Below are 27571 nucleotides of genomic sequence, written 5' to 3'. Positions count from 1 at the left end.
TTATATTTATATATCTTCTGCTTTCGATTGTATAAAACATTGAATATTAAATTGAATTAGAGGCCGGCAGTAAAAATTCTGTGGATCGAGTCGGGGATAGATGACGCTATGACTCGATGGACGGAAAATATACATAACAGTGAAGAAAGCAAGCAGAGAGAAGGGGTGGAATTAAGTGAGTGTAGGTGTACCAGGTGCACAGCAGTACCAGGCTGGCACACACGCGTTTTCAGGTTTTTCGACTTTATATTCCGTGATATCGGTGACGAAGTAGACATGCCGGATAATCGATCTCGATTTATTCCTATAGCAATTCGTTTTATTCGTTAAAATGCCCGGATAGAATCGTTTCGAAGGGGATTACACTCGAGCAGAGAGGAACTGGGGGAGGGAGAGGATCTGCCCGGATCCACACTACCAACAAACGAATGACAAGTTGTATTACGCGTCGTAAAAGAGATTGGATATCCAACAGTACTGTCGCTTTACTTTTGTACCTTTTACTTTTTATTATTATTCTTCAGTCGGTTTTATTTTCCTAGGCGATTTCAGATAAAAGGATAAATTATTACGATTAGATTGCGAGACAGACATTTACACCTGGGAAATAAATGCTCTCGGGTTTTACATTTAAATTCATTTCTATTCTTGTTTTACTCCCGTTATTGGTATTTTATTTTATTGCTGTCTTCCTTTGATGACACTTTGTAACGGGTAAATATTTAACTTTGAACAAAACAGTTTCAATAATTAAAATTATTGTTATTATCTGAAGTCTTGAATTATTGGGAGAATATTAGAAACTTTAACTTGAAATTAAATTGATTTGATTTAAGAGAAATATTTTTTAACCGAAAAAAAAATTATTTTGAAGAAAAATGGATGTTTTAATTCAATAATAAATTTAAACGAAGTAAAAAAAATGACTAGATAAAATTTTATAAAAATTAATTCTTGGTTTGATAAAAATTTTTAAATTCTATCAAAGTAATTTCTTTTAGGATATTTTTAATTAAAAAAATTAATTCGTGTAAAATAAAATATTTCATAAAAATTGAAAAAACAATTTTTTTTAATTTTTGTAATGAATTATTAATTCAACAAAATTTTAAAAATAAAAATGGTCATATATCAGTTGATTGCAACTTAAAAAAAAAATTTACCATCTTTTAATTTTAATAAAATTTCAGACAATTTTCTGTTAAAAATTAACTAGTTAAACAAAAATAAAAAAAAAAAACTCAGAGATTAAACTTTTCTATCGATCGTTAAAAGTAATAAAAATGAGCTTTATAAAGGAGCCAACGATTCCGGACACCGAGATATATTCCCTTTGAATGATATATGATCGTCGGTTGATCGATTATCGTGCGATGGCTCTACTTTCCAAGTGAATGGAAAGAGTACGAGCCAAGTAAGAAAAAATAAAGCCAAAGTAAAATACCTCGAAGTTGAGGGTAAAAAAAGGAAGGAGCTAAAACGGATAAGTATTGGAGCACCGATGAAATACGTGAGTGAAAAGTTTTACGAAGATCGTTCGCCCGAATAGAAGTTGGCTCTCGATTCTTTACTAGCAAGAGAACAGATGGCCATCGCCTTCTGCATGTGACTCTTTTGCCCCCACTTCTGCTCGTAAACTTAAACCGAATAATAATCTATTAAAAAATTAAAGCTTGTTATTGATGCCCGAGCCACTCGATAAAAAAATCCTCCACTAAAATGCAACCTTGTCTCAGTATTTATAAGATAAATATTTCTAGTGCATCGATAGTTTGATTTCTGTGCCAAGCACTTTGAACGCTATCATGCTTTCAAGACCCTGCAAGTGCTTTCGCCCCAACCAGCATCCCTCGTGCCCATAAAAGTTTAGGGCGCTGCTTATAAACGCCCGCATAAAATCCTCAAGCTTTATATATCGAGCGATACTTGGTTGCTATTCCCAGGATCTGAAAACGGGGATGATAAAATGGAAAAAATAAGTAAAAGTTGTGAATAGAAGGGTAGTTTATATTGAGGGATAGCTTGTGCGTATCCACCCTCCAATTATCAACACAACTATTTTTCTACCACTGGGTGTTATTGTTTGCTTGTAAGCTTAAACAACTGCTGGGGACGTCGACATAAATAAACCTCTAGAGATATGAGATATCTGAAGTATATAGAGTTGAGGCCGATAATTAGTTGGTATTGTTGGTAAAAACAATTATTTTGTTTTTTTTTTTTTTTTAATTAAATGTTTGTACGACGGATTTGTGGTCAAACATAAAACGCGGGTTTTACTACTGGGTCAATGCTAATAGTCAGTGTAAATAATAGATGTGTTCAAAAAAATATTACATATTAAGTCAAAGTAATTTTTTTTTTTTATAAAAAAAATACAGTTGCAATGTTACATCTTCAATAATTTTAAAAATTATTTTTTTAAGACGGCTAATTTAAGCGCTGTAATAATAAAAAAAAGAGAATAGAGTTATTTCGCACAAAGCGCCATCTACCGAGGGCGTTGGTAAACTACTTGTTCTTTCCAGATAAACCGATTAAAACGTCGCAAAGATCAGTCTTGTAATTTATATCGGAAACTCGATAAAAAATAGTTTAAAATATGTCAGACAAAGCGGATTTTATCTCCGAGTAAATGAAAGCCGATTAATTTTCCATTAAAAGAAACTTTTAAGTAAAAAACAAAAATAATAATAACAATAATGAAAAAAAAAAAAAAAGTAAGCAATAACGAAAGCTACACTTTATCGTTAAGACCAGCGAGTTAACAACCGTCTCATTAAAGATCAAAAAGAACAAAAAAGCTCAATTACTCTTGCCGTACTTTTAGAAAAATAAAGTACAAGTAACAAAAAATTCACTGAAATAGATTTATTTTTTCTTTTACCGGCAAAATAAGAATAATTAACTGGACATAATGGTTAAGTGTAGTAACAAGCTCTTGTCTTGCTAGTCGGATAATTATTATTTTCAACTCGTTTAAAAAATACCGAGTAGTTTGTAGTTAGTGACCGGAAACACATTGTTCATCGTATTTATTTATTTTTTTTTCTGTAATCACCCTTTTCACAGTTGGTTACTCGACTTTGTGTTTTTTATCCGGGCAGTAATGTAAATCACGCATAAAAAGCTCCGGAAATAATTGCACCTATTATTCAGTTGAATTTCTATTTTAATTATCTTTGCTTTTATTTAAAATTTTAAGTTTAATATTTAATACTTTTGTTATTTAGTTTTAATTAATTAAGGACTGTTTGATCCTCTTGTTTATTTTTAAATAAATATTGTTCCTGTTATTAAATATATTAAATGTAATGGGATCATATTGAGAGCATTTTTCTGGTATTTTATTACAAAGTCCAATTATAATTTATTTATATATTTATTCTGCAATCCGCAACCTTTCTGCGGGTTTTTCATATCATCAAAGATGCATCGTGGCTCTGACGTAATTGAATAAAAAAAAAAAAAAATAAATAAAAGCACGATCATTAAATGTAAATAAAAATTGTCGGAGGGGTAAAAAAAAATTTAATTTTAAAGAAAACATTTGTTTTTAAAATCACCCAACAAGTTACTTTGGACTTTTTTATACTTAAGGGCAATAAATATAAGAAAGTTCGCCGTTGCCTGAGGTATCAATTTACAGCGGATCGGAATGTGTTGATTTTTATTAGACAGTAACTGGATTTTGTCTTCGAAATGAAAAAATAGTAAAGTCTGATTGTCGTCCTTATAAAAGTAAACTTTCTTGTTGGTTCGAAGGGGATTAAAAAAGTCTTGGACGGTTGCGGTAAGCTCGTTTCGATTCTGGAGGAAGCTCACGACTGATCCTATTACGGTAACAACAACTTTCCAGTCGTTCATTCTCAGTTTAAAAAAAAAATGAAAAAATAAAAGACAGATCAAATAAAAAGATACTTTAAATTATACTTATACTTTTCTCAAGTTTAATGTCTGGATGTCACGATCAAAAGCTTTCCTCAGTCACTCTTTTATCCGTAAATTGTTAAATCCAATGTCTCGGTGTCACTTAAAACTATTTTTCTTAACCTTTGACTATTTAAGTCTCCTTTGTAACGACCTTTGAAATAATAAATAAAAATAACCATCTTGAGATACAACCCAGGCGCTATTTATACAGACAACGTCGATAACCTTTTGGGTTAATAAAAATAAGACGCTTGGTATTGGGACAAGCTTGAAAAATCCTGTCATGTTTACTCAGATGTGTCATAAAGTTTCATACAAACGCTTTTTGACGCTTAAATGTCACTTTTTTTATTAAATTAATCTGACCTAAATTAATAATCTTTCAAGCTTGGTTGATTCTAAAATATTATTTTTTTTTTATGCAAATTGACATTTTTTACGATATAAGCTCATTCCGATGTTGCACTCATCAAGAGCTTTCATTTGAGTACCCACATGCATTTTTATATATTTTTCATATATACATATATACAATATATATAAATATATAAAAAATTGATGTGGGTACTCAAATGAAAGGTCTCGATGAGTGTAATGTTGGGATGAGCTTATATCTTAAAAAATGTTAATAGTTCACAAGATACAAGGTCATTTCTTAATTATGTTCTAAATTTTAGTCTTGTCACATATTTTTAAGCTATCAATTTTTTGTTAAATTTTCGTAGGAGTTTCGAATAATTTGTAGGTTTTAAAAATTTGTCCATATCGTACCAATATTATTTTTAAATTTATTTCAAAAGTAGCTATATATTGTGATTGAAAATACCAAAAATCATAAAGCCAAAAAATTCGCAATTCTCTACAATCACAGAGCAACTGTATCTCCTAATCATTATTATCATAATTTTTATCCTAAAATATTTTTAAGATAAGAACAATATTCCTAAATATGTCAGAGGATCCCGAACGGAAGTAGTCTGTTTGTTTTATTCTCAAAAAAGTAACTCGAGCTGGAGAGCTTTTTTAAAGGTTAATACAGTTGACGACGATAACATAAACTTTTACGAGTCCATTTGACGCAACGACGTCACTTACTTTTTACGGTGATACGCCAGAGTTAGAAACAATGAGAAGGTATATTGCAAAAATAAGCTAAATTGGGGAGTAAACTTTTGTGACTAACTTTCTTGCTCAATCCATGAGCAATAAATATAAAATATTAAATATAAAATAATAAAGAGTTAGTTAGAGCTCTCAGCGATAATAGACCCGACACTAGGCACTTGAGACTCAATTAACCTCCTCCTTCCTTCGATCCTACAACTATTCAATAGACTAATATTTACCGAGTGTACCTCACAAGTAGCAATCGAAGGCCTGCTCGTCTGAGTAACCGTGTACCTTGATTATGCAATTCTATAACCCCTTCTGAGAGTCTATCTATCATCTCCGGTCGACTACACGGCTCTCGAGCTTACGCTTTGAGCTTCAGCTTCTCTTCTCCTGAACAAAACACTTTTTGAGTGTTGACACTTTTCAAAATTTATTACACTACAACTTTCGAATAAAATAAAACAAAAATTTGGCGGTTCGATGACAGTGTCTTTGTAGTTCGCCGGATCTGGGCTCGTGACAACTGGAAGGGGGTGCTACAAAAGCCCTTGGGTGTTGCTTTCATCGGTTTCTCAAGGGTCGAAACACCACAGCCCTGTGTACACTCACCGATATGGCCCACAGCTGAGTGTGTCCCTTGATTCCGGTGGATTCTAAAGTAATTATCGACAAAACCCAACGGCGAACCGAATCTCATTAGTCTATCAATCAATTTCCGCTCGAGAATCTCTAGATACGGATGAGAAATTGACGAGCATGTCTCTGATTATATCATACGTTCATCTATATAATATATGTATGGGTACACCTATATTTGGGTAGAATTTAATATACGTCCATTAATTCCGGGCACTCGCATTAGCGGTAATTATAACCCGTTAATTTATTTTTAATTATTTGCTGGTATTACGCGGCAAAAAATTCGCGGAGTAGATGATTTTTTATTTATTTAATCTTTCTGGAGTTAATTATTTTTTTTTTTTATTAAATGACAATAAATAGCTGTTGTTCATTTAAAAAAAAAAAAAAAAAAAAAAACGGTAATTATTTGCAAGTGAATCTACCATTTTAATGATCATTTTTTTTATCGTAATTTCTGTTTGATTTTATTGATGTATTTTTTTTTTGTAAAAATTATTATAAATATTTTTTTCGAAATTATAAAGTTTAAAGAAAAATTTCCAATTGTAAATTAAAAATTAAATCTGATAAACAATATTAATGTTAGATAATAAAGTTTATAATATTAATAATGTTCATAAAATAAAATTAGATGGCTGTTATTAATATAAATAATTGTAAATAAAATTATAAAGTTAGTAGATACTTCAATTAAGATTTTTTTGTTTAATTATCTAATTCGACAGAACGAAAGTTTAAAAAATTACCAAAAGAATAAATAAAAAGTAGTACAACTAAGCCAGCGGGCAGGGAATAAAGTATTAAGTTATCAGTAGGTTTAACGGTAAAAAGAATTTCCAGAGAATCTTAATTTTATACTAATGATTAAGTTGTTTAATTAGTTTTGTCGTCGAGCTGATCCGAGGAGACATTGACCAGATATTTAGAAAAAAAATCCATTAACCCCTGATTCTTTTTATTAAATAAGTTAATTAATTTTTAACGTCATAAAATATATTATATTATATTATATTATATTATACGGAGTTGGTGCGCAATATTTCACCGCGAAAATGGGAAAATTCTAAAACCCGAGTAATTAGCTTATTAATATTTAATAATTACTTTAAAGACTTTGCCGTAGACGTAGAAAATTAAAATCTGAGTGAAAATAAAAATATAAATAATAATGGAAATAAAAAACAAAGTTTTATCTGCAGACAACTCCGGTAATATAACATGCTGAGCTATACATTATTGTCGTTATTACCGTTAATTATCCATAATAATTTTCCAGTGTGGTTTGACTTCAAAAGAGCCTCCAACATATGCGCCGCTCTGTGTATAACTCGTGGTAACAGCCGTAATTTATCGTTAGCTTCACCCTATTTGGCACACAGCGCTCTTCTCTCTTCCTCCTCGCTCTCTCTCTCTCTCTCTCTCTCTCTCTCTCTCTCTCTCTCTCTCTCTCTCTCTTTTGCAGGCGCTTTTTCATTTTATCATCCATTTACTCTTTAGCCGTCAACTCTTTACTTTAATAATTCATTGACAATCATCATTACAAACATTTGATGATTAAATTACGCACAATTATACGCTTTAAAAAATTTTAAGTGAAAAAATTAAATCCTGAGTCGATTAAAAAATTTTTTTTTTCAGTTTTAAATGTCAGATTGCTAATTAATACTTCAAACAAATTATCTCAAGTCTTGTTAAAAAATCCTAACATAAAAAATAAATAAAATCAATTACTTTGATGTTACTGAAATTAATTTTTACATAGAAATTTTCATCAATTCTCAACAAATAAATTATTGAAATTTTTATTACTTAAAATTCTTAACAAAAAAATATTATTTATTAATTTTTTGTCAATCTAAAATTCAAAAAAATGTCTTTGATCTTAAAAAACCAAATTTAAATAATTAATTTCCCTGTAAGCTCAAAGATAAAAAAAAAATAAAAAGGTAAAACATTTAACTGGATTGAAGTCCTAAATTATTCAATCAAACCAGACAGCAAATAGGATAAGAATAAATCGTTAAAATAGTATTAGGGCTATAAAAAAAATAGTAAAGTATAAATTAGTCAGAGTGGGCAGCAGCCTCTGAGAGAGAAAGAGTTAAGTTGGCATTTAGCGATTGCAACGTAGCTTATTGGTCGATGGAAAACGCTCGGTAAGCGTTTTTTAATGTGCCCGTTAAGCAGCTTACTTTACGACAGTCCACGTCTAGCCTGTATAGTACGTGTACGTGTGAGTTAGTAGTTCAATATGAAGGGAAGGACCCACAGTAACTCCTCCACTTTACTAAATCGTTTTATTCTCAAAGGCTTGAATAATTCTTAAAGCTAATTAATAACTTTTAATTATTTTTTTGTTACAGCGCGGCAGGTGGCAGCATGCTGGGCGACGTTAACATTTCAGCAATACTAGATTCGTTTTCAGTTAGTTACGATAAAAGAGTAAGGCCGAACTATGGAGGTGAGTAGTTATCTTTTCGACTTTCATCGCTCGTCCATTCATCGATTATTAAATCAAATATTTAAATCAAAGAATTGGCATTGCATCGAAATTTTTTTTGTTTTTAAAATATACTAAATTATCACTCAATATTTATTCATTGAGAGAAATTTTTAGGTGCATTTTAGGCAGTCAACCCAATTAACTCAAGTGACATTCAAGAAAATCTAGTGATAGTACTAAATTATTTATTTATTGACTAATAAAAGTTAAATTTAAATTTAATTACACTGATAGAAGAATTTTGTCATTTATTAACTGTTTGTAATTTTTTTATTTGAAAATAATTTTTTGATAAAATCGGTTTTTTTTAATGAAATTTAAATTTTTACGAAATTCGTATGAAAAATATATAAAAATGGATGTAGGTACTCAAATGAAAGCTCTTGATAATTATAACATCGAGATGAGCTTATATCTTTATAAACGTCAATATTTAAGAAGTTACAGTGCAATTTAACAAAAGTCATTATTTAATAAAGCAAAATTTTATTTATTCATAATTCACAAGTCACGGCAGTCACATTGCTAGTCAGAATTAAAACTGTAAATAAAATAGAATTTTCAGTAATTTTTACTTTTCTTCCACGCATCAATAATAATTAATTCATAAATATTTAATAAATCACCTTCCGTTAAAAACTAATCAATCAACAGTTAATAAAAAATATGAACAAATCCTTCTATCAGTGTAAAAATAAAATCCTAAAGTTGATTACTCGGATAAATAAAAAGTAAAGAGAGCCGTGTGTAGAGGGACAGGAGCAAATGAGTAGAGTGTAGATGAAAGAAAGAAGAAAGTATAAGTGTAGTGAGTAACCGAGATACTTCAAGTCATGATGGCATGTCGAGAATAAATAAATGATGGCAATTTGTTCCGTCGCCATCCCGGCATAAAGACTGTCTCCACAGTGCCCTACTCACCGAGTTTTGAATCGTTCCACTGCACATTATTTATTGATTCCCCTCCCCCTCCTCTTTCTTCTTCTTCTCATAATATCAAACTCTCTACATGATATTTTTTGTTTTATTTTTTATCCAGCGTTTTATTTCTATTCCGTTTATCCGCGACTGTAAATATATATCCTCCATCAACATCAGCGTATCCTTAAACGGACGATGAGGATTCGGGGCAATCTTCTTTAAAACGTTTATGACGTATAAATACAGAATAATCCTCGACTGGTACTCGTAAGCTATGTCGTACTTTAAAACAAGATAAATTCATCAAAATATAAAAGTATTTTGTCCCAACTTTTAAAACTATTATTTTTATCGTTAGCTTTTTAGATTTTTTTTTTTTTTATTATTATTTATTATTATTATTGTTATTTTGTCTTCCTGAGGACGAACAGAGAAGACGTCTTCCTGTTGGCTCCCATTGTCCGAAGTATAGAACGGAAAGGCGAGGTCGATAGTACAATAATCGTATCGAAATAAGTAAAGACCGTCCCGAAGTATAAGGTCGAGTTGGAGACCAGACCAGAGCAATACTCCAATTGTACGTGTGATTGTCAGAAATTTTTCTCTCCTCTACTCCCATCGGTAAACTTTTTTTTTATTTTCATTTTAACTTTTTATTTTTATTGTTTTTTTTTTTTTTTTTTTTTTTTTTTTTTTTTTTTTCTATTGAGAGTTCGAACAAGTGAAAGAGATAGAAAAATAAAGAATGACAAGGGCCAGCAATAAACGGCAGACTTGCAATTGCTGGTGTTGAGTGTTCATCGATTGATGCCTTTGATGTTTTTTTTTTTTTTTTTTTTTTTTTATAATTATTATTATTACTATTATTTATTTTCATTCTTCAGCTTTATATTGATAGCCGGTGCTTACGAATTAAATGTTTTCAGTTTTTACCAACACTCGACTAATTAACACCCGCTGAATGTTGTGATCTTCAATCAAATTGATAGGAAAAATTATTTAGTGGTTATAAGCACTTAGAAATATTTTTTTTATAAATAATGATTTTTTTAGAGATAGAAAATCTTTAAAAGGTCCTTTTAAAAAAAACTCCTGGAAAAATGGAGGAAATATTACCAAGACAGTAAAAAGTAAAGGTTGAATTAATAAGGCGCTAAGGGGAATGTATCAATAACTGATCAGACTGGTCAAAGTGATTCCAGAAATAGCCATAGCTTGGGTTAATGACATCTGTGACCCCTTGGCTGATCCACTTTGAATAGATCTATGTCTATATTCTCTCTATTCAGTGTAGTATATTCTCGATCGACAAAGCTCAATACTATCGTGGCCCGTCTTTCTCGCTTAAAACCAAGGCATTGTCACCTTTGCAAACAGAATCATTCAGCTGTGGCGACAGCGGTCGCAGACAAGTCAAATTTTCGGGACACCTCGCCGGCGTTAGGGCGGGGCTTTGGCTTTTGGTAAAACACCGATCGATGTTGGCTGTTGGATGTTGGATGTTGGATGTTGGGACGTCGAGAGTTGCCACGGGTTACCGTTAATAGTATCTTCTGGTCCTGGTCCAAACTCAACACAAACATACTCCCCCTCTTACATCCATCCAAATAAAAGTATACACACTCTTATCCCATCTTTTATCCCTTTTTCTTGTTATTTTATTTTATTTTCATTTCCCGGGCATAATTACAGACATCCACCTCATTTATTCCCGTCTCGACCGGCTCATTTTTTCCGACACCGAATTTATCTCTGAATTTCAAAGTGATAAATCAGCAAAAACTCCGAGCATTATTGTGTCAATTACAATTATGAGAACAAAAACTTCTTGATTCAAGAAAAATATTGTCTGAAAAATTTTATTCTTTTTTTTAATAAATAAATTTTTTTTTTTTTTCAATTAATTTTTTATTTAAGAATTTTAAACTTAAAAAAAAATTTTTTTTCTTCAAACAATTTTATTCTTGAATTGAAAAAAAATTGTCTTCAATCAAGTAATTATTTAAAGTGTAATCAGAGGAAAATTTGGAGTCGCACGCATGAAAAATCGCGGCCTAGAAGATCAACGAGATTTATACAATATAGGAAGATCTATAGCGGCTACTACTCAGACTGGATTCAATCGATAACTTTTAACTTGCCGGTCACGATCGCCAAAGAACGATGACTGGTCTTGCTTTTTCGCAACATATTCAATGTAACAAACCATATATAAAGGCTAAAGATTTTTTTACCCTGATTTCTATTCCCTGAGCCTTTTTATGGATTTTTTGTCGACTTTAGGGATACGTGTGTGGACATGTGTGAGTCTCAGTTGTATCAGTTGCTCTTTGAAATGTCGCCCTACGGGACGTGATTCTCGACGATGGGTTTCCACAAGCCAATCCAGAGCCCGGACAAGAGATATTACTATGGCAACGTATCGTGTCCTTAAAAGGATTTACTTTGTGTAATGGGATGAGGTCACAAGTACTATTCCCAACAAATAGTCGAACTAATCCTGATAAAACTCTATTGCTTGCTAATAAATTATTATTTATTTTTACACTGAAAAAAAAACTGCTCGATTTAAAAGAAATTTTTTTAATCTAAGAACAAAATTATTATTGTTGAATTTTTTGAATAAATTCAAACTAAACATCTAAAAAAAAAATGTCAAATTTTTAAAATAATATTTTCTTTTAATTAAAAAAAAATTTTTTTCAGTGTAACAAATATTATTATTTTTTATTCAGTAAATAAAAATGAACTTTTATAAATTCCCGTTGTGATAATCAATATTTTACTTTAAATAAAGTTGTGTAAGCGGAAAAACACGTTGTAAAGTACCGAATAAGATGACTTGCAGAAGGAAGATCATAAATTTTTATGAGAACGTTAAAACATTAAGAGAGACGTGTATCGATAGAGATTGGTATCTAATGTATGTACATAAAAGCCGGAAGATTTGATAAAGCACCGGGTTGAATGTGGTCAGACAGCACGGAAAAAAAAAAAAAATGAAATAAACTAAACAAATGCTCGCGAAGATAGATGAGCATTCAATTTTCTCTCGGTTAATAAAAAGTCCAAAAAATAATGCAATATCCTCAATCTTATTTCCTCGCAATATTTAACCTACGGGTCTTTGAATTCTCCGATAAAGGGTTTATTGAATAACGAATAAATTGAATTGATACATTTCAATACAAATAAATATACATTAAACATTCTCTCTCAGAGGACAATATTTATTTTTAAAATTTAAACAACCGATAATTTAATAAATAACCTTTAAAAAGTATCTCAGCTAAAATAATCCCTCGGTATATTTATAAAATTTGCTCAGCTGAACAAACTGGATGTTTACCCAGTTAGGTAATATCGATGAAAAATAAATAATTGCGCGTTAAATTTGGTAAAGTGCTGTAGTAGTTTTACTTGAATGAAAAATTTTTTAACGTAAATTAAAAATAAAAATAAAAACGAGTGATCAGATCAACATCAATGCCATTATCAACTCGAATTAAATTCAATAATAAAAGTATTAATTTTCCGCAACGTTGGAATAATTTAATTAAAAGCGTCGAACTGCACCTACAATACACAACATACATCCTGCTAATTTAAACATTGCCGTTTTTATACACATACTCTTGTAGATAAATTCAAATTTATGTAAATAAATTGACCCGATAAAAAAGTTATAACTGATAAATATCATCGAAGAAAATATTGTAGGTTATTTTTGCTAAAACAAACGATATGATGAACCCGAATGGGACGTGTACCCCAACAAACTAGTGTAATGTTTGTATGTTGTCCATCGGCGAAAGTTTAAAGTGGATAAAAATTAATCGTCAGGATTGTACACCATCAAAGTTGCGACAAATATCAATCAACAAAATGACCATACACGAAACACGAACAGAGCTCGAGTAGGGTGTGTTGGTGCATGTATATGTCCGGAAACATATCACCACTCATCCGTTATATATAACAGTGCCAGCGAGCCAACCAGTCACCCGTTGAATCCGGGCAGAGGACCGGGCTTGGGGGACTACTCGCAATATCATGAAATACGAGCCCCCTGAGTAACATACGTCACGTATAGGTTCAAGGGTCACAGGTATCTCACCGATGTATGGCCGAAATTTACAACAATGTTACGGGGGGAAGGGGGGTGTAATGTATCGCTTCAATATACTGGCTGGGTGACACAAAGATGTTAAGGGAGTTATTCGGTTTAGTTGATAATATTGTTACGCTTGTTTACATGCTACAAAGTTTCGTTGTAGATTAGGGTCACTAAAAAAATGTGTTAGTTTATTGTGTTTTAAAAATTAGCTCAAAAAATTTTTAGAGATTACTTGAAATTTTTTTTAATTTCAAAAATTGAATTTTTAAAATTTTTGTTCAGCTTAGTGATATTTTGTAAGGAAAATATTTTAATTTTTTTTTAATTAAAAAATAATTAAATTATTTTAGGATTGTAATTACTTTAAAAAATTCTTGACTGATCAGGAATAAAAATACTGACTTGTAAATTTTGAAAATTTACATAATTTTTAATATAAAAAATAATACAATAACGAGAAAAAATTAAAAACGAGAAAAATTCAATTTTTGACACTTTGATAAATTTTTTTAAGTATTTACAAAATTTCACAGAACAATTTTTAAGCCCTTAAAAATACCGATTTTATATGAAAATTTTTGACATTCCTCTGCGAGTTATTTATTGGTAATATTCCTCCGCACATAAATAAATTTCTAATCAAATATTTTATTTGCGCGAGTGTAGAGAATTAAATCGATAAGCGATCAAACGAACCAAATAAAATAGTTTTAAAAAAAATGTATAGAATATGCGAAATTTGAAGGGGTAAACATGGCTCAGAAGTATCTCGGTGGGGTTTGATGTGGTTTGGATGATAATCCGATGAACGTTATGGCATCTGGTTATCATGCGAAAGTGTTTAATATAAATTTAATTCGCCGGCCATTTTGGTGTGCTGTCACATATTTCTGGTTTATCGATGTATAGATACGCTAACCGGTTGGTTGTTGCCGTACAAACGCCAGATGACAGACTACGCCACTGTGATTGTATAATATTGAAAAGTAATTATCATCTGACGGATTTATCGAGCCAATAAATTATTATAAAATTATATTAAAATCTAATATCTCATATCCAATATTTAATGCTAACTAGGTTGACTAATCATTTTTAATTAGCATACTACTCTCATTAATAAATTCAAATCTAATATCAATAAATAAAAATTAAAAATAAAAATAAAATTGTTTTTTTTTTCTATTTTTTTTTTTTTTTATAAATTGAAAAATTTAGAGAGTTAATGATGTTAGACCGTTGATTGGTATCTCGGCCAGCTAGGCCGACTCAGTTTTAATAACCTTAATTTCAGGTCCGCCTGTCGAGGTTGGCGTCACCATGTACGTCTTGAGTATCAGCTCGCTATCAGAAGTCAAAATGGTACTACCTTAGGTCTTCTTATACAAAAAACATTTATACAATCGCCGAATTAGTTTTCACTATTTTTTATTGGAGTTTTGTTACTTTTTTTACCACTCAAAAATTTTTTTAATTTATTAATCCACTGATTGGATCATTTCTAATACCAATTTTCGAAGTAAGGTCAAAAGAAGGTATTGTAAAATTTTCAAACGGAAATATTGATTGGTTCAAAAGTTACAGCAGTTTTGGACAAGGAATTTTAAGCCGAAATAATGCAAATTTTGAAGGAAAAAAAGTGATAAAGCTCCAATTTTTAATTTTCACATCCCACAAACCCCAAAAAATGTTATTTTTTAAAATATCCAATTGAGAAATTAAAAAAAAAAAAAAAAACCCGTTTCAAAAAAACCTAAACCTAAATTGTCTCGTTTGAATTCCACCTCCTGAATCATTTGCTGGGTAAATTTAATGAAAAGCTATTTATTACCATAACTCCCTAACATACTATTGAATTTATTTTGGTATTTTGTTATTAGTTATTATTATTGACATACATCTCTAAATCACGTGGTTCTAATGGAGCAAAAATTAATATTAATGGAGAAAGTAGAGCTTGGTTTAATGAAATTAGTATTTACTTGCACTAATCCATACAAAAATATATGTTAAAGGTATAAAAATATGTAGCTTAATAAATAAAAAGTTTTGATGATAAAAAAAATTATTCGGAAAAATTTTATTGAATCAAGTTATAAAATTCTTGGATTTTTAATAAAATTTCTAAGTTTAAACATTTTTCTACTTAAATCAAGTTTTCATTAAAAATGTCCAAAAATAGAATATTAAAAACGTATTTAATTTTTTTTTTTCAATTAATTATATATTTATTTGATAATTTAAGACTTTTTTTTCAAAAATTAAGCTACAAATTTTTTTTCTACCTTCGATATAAATTTTTTTGGAGATTAGTTTTGTTTTTTTCGGTAATAGTAAGTGTCAGTGTCGGGTATTGACGGGTATCTAGTGGAAATAGAGTTTCGAGAGATGTACCAGTTACAGATACAATTCATCGAGAGGAAGCGTACCATAGAGTAACATGACCGATTTGAAGCGCAGCAGGGAGTTAATTACACCGGGATACGACGACACGGGGGCAGTGTGGTGGACACAAGGACATTCGTCACTGTTAGAGAACAGGACATGGGAACGGCGAACGGATGTGGACACGTAGTTGCTACGTCGGTTGCGCTCTCAACTGATAAAAGCCCGGCGGTTTGAGAGCCTGGGGTGAGATGAGATCGAATGGTGGGTTAGAACGGACGGGGTGGGTCGGAAAATCAAGAGTGGATGAAACAGTTTAATCGAGAGGGCTCGAGAGGTGAACGAGTATAAAAGGGGGATCTCAAGTTGTACCGAACAAAGACGAGACAACAAGTCCAGACACCAGGAGAAGAGAGCTGAGCTTTAAGAATCAAGAAGAACCAAGTGTCCGTTTCATTAAATTAGTTTACTACCAACTACCTGCTACGAGCTTTCTCGTTCTATTGACCATCTTAATTAGCTATTCGATTAGTCCTCCTGTTTATTGACTCTTAACCTCCTTTTACTTTTGCTTTACTCTTCCGAAGAATTAATACAACAGCCATTAGAACCACTTGTTTAACATTTTTTATCCACTGAGAAAGGAAAATTAATCTATTAAGATTTTTTTGGAGCAAGAAAATATTTTTTTAAGTTTATTTTCTTTTTTGTCTTAGTTCTGTTCAAATTTACTATTAAATAATTATTATTTAACTTTTTTGAAGCTGAAAAAAATTCTTGGCTAAAGAAAATATTTAGAAAAATAAAAAAAAAGTTTTATTAAGTTGATAATATTTTTAAAGTACATATTTTTTAATTTTTGATGTTATTTATGTAAATTTTACATTTAGAAAAATTTATAAATTATTTTTCGGCTTCTACTAAGGTCGTCACATTTTTTAAATAATTTTATTAAATTATTTAATTGATTATTTAGACTATGAGAGCCGATTTTTGATTAAATAGGAGATTTTTACTTCAAATTAAATTTATTAATTTAATAAGTTTATAAAAAAAATATGTTAGAATTTTTTTTAATTTTCCTGTCTAAAAAAAATTTTTTTTCTTGTTCCAAAACAAATCTTTTGCCAAGAAATCAACAAATTAAAATAATTAATCAAAATAAATTCTTTAGCCTGAAAATCTTTTTCAACTAAAATTTCTTTTCTCAGTTCACTCATTTGACTTATAATTTACTTTTGTTAAATCAAACGAACATTAAACCGTTGGTTTTAATCGTTATCGTTAGACACACTTACACTTGCACTGTGATCAAATAATTATAGATAAATACTTGATGGTTATATTTATATGTTAGTGCAATTATTTTATTTAAAATGGCACTCCCCTGTTTTCACTAGTCGATTTCAATTTTAAAAATATATTTTATTTAATTATCATTATTATTACTATTATCATTCACATTTAAATATGTGATGTTATCCTTAATCATTAGTGCCTTAGAAAAGTGTATGTCGTTTATAGACACCGGCATGCAACTATTTCAATTTATTGATTAATTATTTTCAATTTTTGAATTTTTAATTATCAAAAGTTTATCACAGTTATCTGTAAGGCATCCACACCCTATTTTTAAATAGTTTCAATTTCAATTTATAAATTTCAATTTATTCCTTATGATTATTATTTCCCTTTTTTTTTAATTGTAAATAAATAAAAACGTTAATTGAATAAATAATTCAAAATTCGGTTGAGAAACCAACGAAAAAATTTCAAGCGATTTTTATCAATTAATTTTCTTTTTTTAACAAGTAAATACAAATATATGGCAAACCTAGAGGCATATATTTGTATAAAACATTAATTTAAGTAAATATGCCATCCCATTAGACGCTAGCTGCTATGCCGCGGCTGCTGAGATGGGCTGCCCGCTGCCAGCACTGATAATTCCTCCCCATCGCAACAAAACGCGGTTACAAACAAAAAAAAAAAAAAATATTCAGGGCAATAAATAATTAAATAAATGAGAGTAAATACCTGAGCTCCGAAGATGCGCTGCTAAGTAACCATGATGTCTTCTTCCATATCCCTTCCGCGAACACCTCGTATAATTAATTGGTACTTGACAAACCCACTCTAAACGCAACTGATCCAACAATCTGGAACATTTTTATAAAATAAACATAAGAATTAAAATTAAATATTTTTATTTTATTTATTATTCAATTAATTAATTAATTAAGGTTAACATTATTTTATTCTAGCCTGGAACATCAGTTGATTTGGTTCCGTGCAGGGTGGGAGCTTCTTCATACAGCGAATTTTTTTTTCAGGGCACTATTTTTGAGTACGACAATTTTTTCAAGTTCTCACATGAGTTTTTTTTTTTTTTTTTTTCCAAAATTAAAAATTATACAAAGAAATTAAAGGTAAAAAATTGGCAGTAGACAGTGAGACCTCAGAGGACATGAAAAAATAATTTTTGACTTTATTTATAATTCTCATTACATAATTAAAGGGATAATTTGATGATAAAAGAGTTTGTTGGAGATGATCGTGGAGCAAGCCGGTGGTATTTTTGATGATTCCAGGTCCGCCCGTGGAAGTTGGCGTCACGATGTATGTCCTCAGCATCAGTTCTGTGTCGGAGGTGTTGATGGTACGGTGCCTCTTAATCGTACAACTAACGTCAATATAGAGTCAATCCTCCTTTACGATCCTTCCTATTTCGGATTTTCCCGAACAAACTATTATATGTAATAAACCCTTTTCCTGACTAAAATCCCTTTCTAGGTCGTTTGTAGTTGCTCCCAACACATCCATCTTCTATCTATTTTTTTTTTTTTATCTTTTTTCACTGACAACCACTGACATCTCTTCATCTCCTGTACGTATCACCCGTCTAGTCGCTCTTTACCTTTTTTACTCCTCACAATTTCTATTACGTTTTTTTTTTATTTTTAAAAGAAGGTACGATCGTAACTGACAGTGATACCTCTTCTTGAAATCTCTTCAGATCAAAAGAACCCATTTTACCGCTATAATCACATTCTACAAGCTTTACCGTCACCATTTTTTTTCAGATGATTAGATATAAACTCCAGAACTTAATTTTTATAAAAATAACAGGAACAATCAGTTAAATTTTTTCGATAAAATCGTACCTTCTTTTATTGTAAAAAAATTGTTCAGAAAAAAATTTTCTGATATGGCCTGATATGGTTATATATGGCCATATAAAATTTTTTAATATGGCCATATATGGCTTTATATGCGTAAATAAATTTGTTTTAATAAATTCATTTATGCCCGGATATGGGAATTGGCCATATTATGCCATATATGTCCTAATATGGCCATATATCGTTTGTTATGTGGCGTTATATTTTTTCATATATCGTGATCAAAGCATATTATATCATATATGGCCATATAATATGGCAATTGGCCATATTATGCCATATAAAAAATTATGTATGTACATATTAGGTCATTTATTATATATCTGACCATATTATGACATCTATGGATATACCAAAAAATTATATATAAGCATATTAAGCCATATATGGCCATGTCAAAAAATGTTTTCACAAATAAACACACGAAAAATTCCCTTCCAAAGTAAGCCAGCAGCGAGCGAGCGTCAATTTAGTGTTTATTGTTTTTTACGGCAGTAGAAATAAATAAAAAAAGTGTTGAACTAACTGTTGCCTGTGTTTTGTTACTGTTCGTTTTGATTTTGAATTGTATTAATCGGGAGTTTGTTTTGCATTTTATTGTTATTGATGCTCGCTCGCGTTCCACTCAACTTATTCAACAACAATTTTAATCCACGGATCAACATTTTTCCACTAAAGAGCTTGTCATTTGAGATACAAAAAACACAGAAGACGCTGAAAAAAAAAAAAAAAAAAAAAAACTTATAGATTTAACTAACAATATTTTTAGCTCGTCACGGCTGTTTGGTTGGCTGTACTGTTACAAGGGAACCTTGCTACGTTCCACAGTCTTCGCAAGATTCACATTTTATCAATTATTATTATTATATTTGACAATCTCGTTTATCATATCTATTGTGATTGATTGCGTTTATATACACAATTAATTTTTAATTATTAATTTGTGTATAAACAATGTGTGTTACAATGCATGACCAAACCCGCGGAGTTCAAGTTCAACCAAAACAAAATAATAATTTATTTTCATGATTAAACAATTTAAAATTCAATTCTAAAAATCCTCTGAGTTTTTTTAAAATAAAAAGTGAAGCTATAGTTTAAAGATTTTTTTTATTTAATCAATTATTATTATTATTTTGATAAAATAATGAGTGAAAAGGTGTATATATATTTACGTATAGACGAACATATATTATTTTAATTGAACGAAAGCTCGAATAGAAGCAAATCGTTGAGTCTTTAAGCTATAGCTGGCGCTAAAGTCGAAGGAACTCAAATATAGTACAGTACAAAGGCGTCTTGAATGTACGTCTGGATTTGGGTCTGGGGCGTCTAACGAGCCAAACCTCTAATGAAAAACCGTTACGTTACGCTCTGGCTTGGACCGGAAGTCGAAGATAATTTCTCGGGCTTGGCACTCGCTACGAATTTCATTAGATCTTTCCTCTCTATCTCTGTATCTATCTCTGTCTTTGTTTCTATCTTCATCTATTAAATACATACATATATACGTTTTGTTACATCTCTGTCACTATCACTATCTAAAATCTTATCGCTTTGTATGTAAAGCTCCGCTCTGGTTGGTATTTTGTTTACTTTTATTTATTTAACGAGCAAAGGCTTTTACACCGAACTATTGAAAGTTTCTTTCCATTTTTTCGAACTAAAGTGAATTTTTAAGTTTTGACGAAAAACTCAGAGGACTTTTTTACCCCCGTGAAAAAAAATAATTAAAAATATATTTTTTATATTTTAATTATGCTTAAAATAAATTAAAATATAATTATTTAATTTATTTTAATTTTTGCAAAATATTTTAAATTATATAATTTTAAATTAATTTTTTATATATTGTAATTATGTTTCAATTATAGTTATAAAATAAAAAAATATATTTTTGATTTATTTTTAATAAATATGTTTTATATTTCAGCATATATATTTTTTATATAAATAAATTTCATGGGGGTACTGTTTGGACACTTGAAACTCGAGCTCCGTAGGCCACTACTGATTATAAATCGTAAATGTTCAGTCGTATTTATGTAAACAATATATGGACATTTATTATTGTTATTATTATTATTATTACTACTATTATTATTATTTTATTTAAAATTTTTTTCGTACTTTTAGGTTTAGCATAATATTCTGTATTTATTATGATATATTCCAGTAGCAATCGACTGAAGTTCCGGTTTGTACATTCAGATTCAAATTTACATTAACCGCTAAAACAATAAAATTAAAAATCAAAATTTAAATCGACCGCTAACGCACTATTGGTTAAAATTTATAAATTATAATTCTGTCTAAATTATAATTCCAAAAAAAAAAAATAAAGATAAAAAGTTCTATTGATGGACTCGATCTAAAATTAAAAATTTGGAGGTGAGAATAATCTGGCTAAAATTAAAGGGAGAAAGAGAGAAACCCCGAGAGGTGTTTTGAGGGCTGTACCGTCGTGGAAATAATTTATAAAAAAAAAAAAATAATTTTTTTAATTAAAAATACTGAAACTGAATGTACGAGACTGGACCCCAGGTGTTGAGCCCTGTGCGGAAACCAAATCAAGTAATCGACACTGTCACCTGGAACGTGACTCGCGATTTCTCTTGTTCTCCAAATTAATCGATCCTATCCCGACAACTCCTACTAAATTAATAAAAAAAATTAAAAAATAAACTCAAAATTTACTAAAACTTAACTAAATAAAATCCAAATCTTCGCACTTAATTTAAACCAACAATAGCGAGCTAATTAATTGTTTTAGGGATTAATTAATTACGCTGGCTGTTGGTTATTAATGTGTGACGGAATTGCATTCTACGTACAAGGACCCCGTGGATTGCAAATAAACCTCGAACTCGAAAATAACTCGGGTTGCGATTTAAAACAATAATAAATGAATAAATAAATAAATAAATAAATAAACGAGTGATTAAAAGTTATTATTAAAAAATAAATCGACATGATACAAAAGTCGAGATGCTACGAAATCATATTGTCAGTGTGTGCAGTGCGCTTCTGGCCGCCGCCGCGTCATGTGTATGCTTTCATACTGCATATTGCAATTTACTATGATTATTATTATTAATCTTATAATTGTTATTTATTATACTGTGCATCCATTTAGCAACTGTAGAAGATATTTTAATTGAAATAAATGGAAAAACGTTCAGTCCTTTTTTTTACGCTTCAAAAATTCAATTTTATTAATTTAAAAAAAATTAAATAGTAAAAAGATAACTGCTAAAAATTGTTTGTGAAGTTTGTTTTTAAATTATACATGGTATATATATTTTGAATAAATTTACAATTTTAATTTTAGTATACCTCCAGCTAGGTTGATATTTTATTCTACGGACATAATTTATACATACACGTTTTATTATATTTATGTTGTAAATTAATATACCTAAAGCTCAAAGACATTTATTCATCAGAGGATTAAATATTTACTCGAGTTTTATTAAATTATATTTTTTTTACTTTTTAAATCTAATTAATGTATTTTGAAGCTGTAAAAATAATTCCGAACGTTTTTCTGCCCCCTAGTCAAGGGATTGGGGTTTGTTTGTCCAGATAAACCAAAAATAAATTGCTTGGTAAGCTTTGCAGCTTGTATTTGCTTTTGACCATTACCGCATACCTTGTCAATTAAATCTTAAGGTGAAATTAAAGCGACACTTTTTTTCTGGGTTAAAAAAAATAGAAAAAAATTCTATCAATTTTTTTTTTAAATTCAAACTAGGGAGAAATGAAAGATGATTTTTATGACAAGTATTTGAGGGATTGAGAGGATCACCGAAAAGAGCGGTGAGGGTGGGGCTGTCGTATCAAAACAACTTTAAATAAATGGAGGCATTTTCAATCGATTTTTCAAGTCGATCACGCCCGAAGTAATGTTACATATTATATATTAACGCAGAACCCTCAATATAACATCCTCTCTGGTGATAAAGGGGCTGGAGAACCCTTGTCAAGGTTTTTGGTATATTTACCGGGCATTAGTCTTCCCGAACCTTAAACATTTTGTACCTTTTCAAGAGAGATTATCTGTAGTCTTAAGCTCGGTTGATTTTTTATCTCGTTCTCGATCCTGCATTAGACTCTTACCCCTAAACCTCTCGAGCTCGACAGCTCCGGAGGATCCCCAGATACCTCTTTCTTGCTAACGAGATAAGCGTTTATTTTTTGCTGAAACTCGTGACCCAATTCAATCGAATTATCTTTGGTTAAGTTTCTTCAGATGTTACTCTCGACACCAACGGCTATGATTTCCCCAGTCGCTTGTTTTTCATACGTGTCATCGTGATAATGATAACGATTTCTGTTCTACACTTGAAAAAGTTAAGTATTGATACGCGAGTGAAGTGGATTTAAATCTCCTCTACAATTTTAATTGACGGATTTTTTACAGTCTGGAAAATATTAACTTTTAAGACGCATAAGTGGATAAATTATTGCTAAAACCCTGTAAAAAATTTTTAATATGGTCAATTTTTATATTTAGCCATATTCAGTAATTAATTCAACTAAAAATAATTGTCAAAGAAGCTCTTCAGAAGAGTCAGAATATAATTTTTACTCTAAAACTTAAGTTCTGAAACTTAACTCTCTAATAGGGAAAAGATTTAACGACCATGCGCCACCCAGTGGAGATTTTTAGAACTATCTTTAATCGAAAAATTATATTTGGACATTTATGACCGTATTAAGCTTAATATAGATGCATTAAAAATTATATATAGACATAACAAACCCTATATGGTTATCAACAACTAATTATTAAATTTCTGACCTGAATTTTTGTATTAATTGTGATAATGCTCGTTGATTCCAAAAAATTTAAATACTAAGTCATAATAATATCAAAATAATACTGAAAGGTATTTTTAACTTAAAAATTCAATATTTAACCAAATTGTTCTAGTCTCTACAAGCTGAACTCTTATCGTAATTGAATAAAAAAAGAGCTGTTATATCAAATATGGATTTATACTTATAATGAAAGAAAAACAAAATCAGCAAAGACGATAATTTACGCGGAGCTTCGATCAGTAGCAAAAAATCCCCCTAACAGCGCAGAGCTGGCATATAATATGATAATATACTTATGAACCCCAGCTACGAATTTAATGTCTCAGCTGGTGGAGCTCACATTTACGAGGAGGAGTTGAGTTGAGTATACCTTTTAGTTTGGTAGTGGTGTCGTGATATTACGCGGTGGGTCGGTACCACCCGCGACGTCCTCGAGACCATCATCCCCGGGGATTGCCAGCCAGCCAGCCAGCCACCGAGTTGTTCGAGACGACAACAGGGCCGCAGTGCGGCTGGAGAGTCGCCAAATGCGTTGTACCCAACACACGCCGTCGTTGAAATTAAACGAGATCATATACTATACTACGTTGCTCCGTATAGAAAGCAAACGCCGTTTGATTCGGTCCCTATATCTGTACATACAGGAACTTATTTTCTACTCGAGAAAATCGTCACGTGGACCGTCAGACGAGACGTTCAATTCAAAATCCTGTCTTCAATATTTAAATTTGCTTTTACAACCGACAACCGACATAAACTATTATCATTTTTTTTTTTTCGTTGTTGTTGTTGTTGGTATTATTATTATTATTATTTAAGTCGAGACACTCGAACGAGCAAACATCTTAAACATCACAAAAGTCCTTTTTACTTTTTTCTCTTTAAAAATATTTTTCGATAAGGAGCTGAGAGCCAGACTAGACTAGAGACAACAAGAGTTGGAAAATGTTGAGCGAAGAAAATAAATAATAAAAAATGTCAAGAGACGATTATTTGCAGCCAGGTCTAAGTAGCCATACTGTTACGTCAAGTGGATGGCAGGTGCATTTGGCTAGTTTATAGTCCATCCACTTGAAAATCCTCTTTAAAATGACAATCCCGACTTTTTGTTTTAAAATATTTTTTCTTCATTTTTTAAATAGATAATCTGTCTGTGAAAATATTTTCTGACGTGGCCATCTGTAATTTTTTATGTGCCCATAATACTCTATATGTCATTTTTGATAATTTCTTAAATGGTCATTTATGAAAAAAATTTTTTTTTCCTCAATTTGATAAAAAATAAATTTTTATACTTGCATCAATATTTTTTTCCAATTTCTACAATAGAAGTGAAAATTCACTTCTGATTTTTTATAGTATTCCATATTTCTAGCAAAAATTATCATTTTGTCTTTATATCTTCTCGTATAAAATAAAATTTTGGTTCATTTAAACAAATAAAGTTTTGAAAGTTGAATGCGAAACGCCGGAGACTGTTGGATTACTCTGGGATCCCTTGACACCCATAAACTCCTTATGTCCTCCTAATAGCCGAGTCGTCTTTACGTCCTTGATTCACCCTTTGGCTCAACTTTCTCCCCTCCGGCCTCGTCATCTTATTTTACCCTCGATGAATCAACCCCGAAGAATAATACCGCTCGCATATCGCCTATTCTTTATCTTTCCAGCTGATCACTTATCTCAACCGCATTCTCCCTCTAATACTTGTATTATTACATTATATATAGAGTATTCTACCACGGTTTTATTGAAAAGAAAGTTTCCTCTTTTTCGTATTTAGACTCCCAATATTCCAGAGAGAACCCAGAAGCTCCCTTATCCCTTTGCAGAGTATCCCTCGAAAACTGTGCGGATAGTTGCTCCAAATAGTTGGACTCTCAAAGGGAAATGAATTGCGATAGAGTCTACCAAAGCCGATGATACTTTATCCCTTTGTTCTTACCAATATCAACTCTCCTTCTCTTTGTACGAAAAATACCTCTACGATTTGGGTTTGTATCTACACGCGCCATTAGAAAACAATGGGAAAAATCTGAAAATAGTTTCATGACTAGCTAGTGTTTTGTGCCATTCCTTGAAAAAATTGTCTGATATATCCGTCCATGATTTTTAATACGTCCTTATGCGACTTGATACTTCAATATTAGGCTTCATATGATCATATATAATTTTTTTATTAATTATAGTTTTAAAAACCTCCGGTAGATGGCGCATGATAGCTAAATTTTCTCACTACAAGAGAGTTAAATTTCAAAAACTAAGAAATAAAATTAAAATTTTACTTCAAAGTTTTATTATAAAATTCAATTAAATTTTTTATAATAATTTTTACCTAAATATATTTTTTTTTCACAATAATATAGATTTTTTCTACTCAAAAAATTAAAAAAAAATGTACACGTATGATTATATCAAACTCAATATGAAAATTGAACATCTAAAAACATGTTTTTTTTTTTTTATTCACGAAATTCTATAATAATTTTAATAAAATTTTATTATTCTTAATGCAATAATCCAAAGTTGAAAAAGTCGTAATGTCGAATAAAAATATAAATGACTAGAGTACAGAGACAGAGAATAAAAATAAGTAATACCGCACAAGTTCCATTAAGCACTTGACTGTTAACTTTTACGGTGACCTATTAAAAGAACTGGAAGTAACTAAAAGAGTTTGATAAAAAAAAATTTTTTATATATTTTTTACTAAGACTTAGATTGAATTCTTAAAGTTTTATTTTAATATTAATATTAAAATTAATATTCATTCATCCTCAAACAGATAAAATATAAAATATAAAATGATAAATTATAAACGACAATACCGTAATGGATTTTCGTGTTGCTTTTAGTTTTTTAAGTAAAAAGTTTCGAAAGAATTCACAAAAATGCTTTATTTTTTGGATTTTATCTTGAGAATATCTATTTAATTCTTACGATAAATCGAACCGGCTATTCTCGGTCTACAACTTTAAAGTTACGAGGCAAATAACTTGTCGAGATACCAGAGAAATAAACTTAAAAAAAAAAAAAAAAGAGTAAAATAAATGTGTATATAGGTATAAGAAAAATAAATAAAAATAATAAAAAGATACCGAGGAGGAAAAGTGCAGTGAAAATAGAGACAAAATTTTAAAGTCTAAGAAATGTATTGCCCTGAACTCGGAAAAGTTACAGCCGTTAGCCAAGAGAGCCATCCAGAAATGGCTTTATGGTCTCTCGCAACCAAAAATCTTTATTTAGATTTTTAAAAAATTTATTTGTGTTATTTCATAAAAAGTAGACGTCAAAGAGATAAGAGCTTAGATGTTTTTTAAAATACAACAAGACTCAGTTGGTCTTTAAGCAAAGCCTGGGATTTATCAGTGAGCTCTCTCGGCTCACAATCGCAAGGCATGCGGTAGAGGATGGTATTAGAAAATTCACAAGAGCGCATAAGGATTCCGTGCCCTAAGATACATGTGCATTACATATACATATATTTTTATAAAATATTAACATTAATATTAACATATATATAATCAGACTAATATTGTGTTATTCACTAAAAGGCACGCACGTAACTACTGAGCATGCAGCATGAATATTTTGTTAACTACTCTACAGCGAATTTTATTCTTCAGCTCTTCTCTTCTCTCCATATTACATATTTAAATCATAACCATCATTTATACATACATCCATACATATGTATGGACTTATTTTCTTAACCTTAACACATTTCCTCGTGACGTTCTATCACGTCTTTAATTTAATTCCTTTGATAAAAACACCCACTCCTTTAAACGAGTCAACTATTATTTTAGTAATTATCCAACAATATGGCCGTCGTATTTTTTATTTTATAAAGATAATACTAATAATGATACTAAAGTATTGATTTAAATAAAAAAAAAAAAAAAAAAAAAGAAGCTTATCATGAAAATTAGCCGTAACTCTTAAGCCCTT

At 30.4% G+C, this 27571-nt stretch overlaps 1 protein-coding gene and 1 long non-coding RNA gene across 15 annotated transcripts in view; one reads left to right on the top strand and one right to left on the bottom strand.

Annotated features, from left to right (window-relative positions):
- Rdl (Resistant to dieldrin) overlaps nucleotides 1–27571 on the top strand; it is a 94372-nt gene that overhangs the window by 36898 nt on the left and 29903 nt on the right. For 8 of the 14 annotated variants that reach the window (XM_074245069.1, XM_074245067.1, XM_074245063.1 and 5 more), the window contains exons 2-3: nucleotides 8052–8149; nucleotides 14524–14591. In XM_074245069.1, coding sequence (XP_074101170.1) covers nucleotides 8052–8149; nucleotides 14524–14591 — 166 coding nt within the window. Of the gene's footprint in view, nucleotides 1–8051; nucleotides 8150–14523; nucleotides 14592–18205; nucleotides 18274–27571 lie in introns of all 14 variants that reach the window. The other 6 variants (XM_074245070.1, XM_074245065.1, XM_074245059.1 and 3 more) reach the window with 1 other exon arrangement.
- The window catches only part of LOC141528826 (uncharacterized), a 132948-nt gene that overhangs the window by 87758 nt on the left and 17619 nt on the right, over nucleotides 1–27571 (bottom strand). The window contains exon 2 of the long non-coding RNA XR_012479477.1: nucleotides 17652–17773. This is a non-coding gene — a long non-coding RNA (uncharacterized LOC141528826). The remainder of the gene's footprint in view (nucleotides 1–17651; nucleotides 17774–27571) is intronic.

This window comes from Cotesia typhae, unplaced genomic scaffold (assembly GCF_013202065.1).
Source record: "Cotesia typhae breed Kobodo isofemale line unplaced genomic scaffold, CoteBio_Ctyphae contig_44, whole genome shotgun sequence".
NCBI lineage: Eukaryota > Metazoa > Arthropoda > Insecta > Hymenoptera > Braconidae > Cotesia > Cotesia typhae.
Note: the sequence above shows the minus strand (reverse complement) of the source record. Positions and strands in the feature narration are given on the sequence as shown.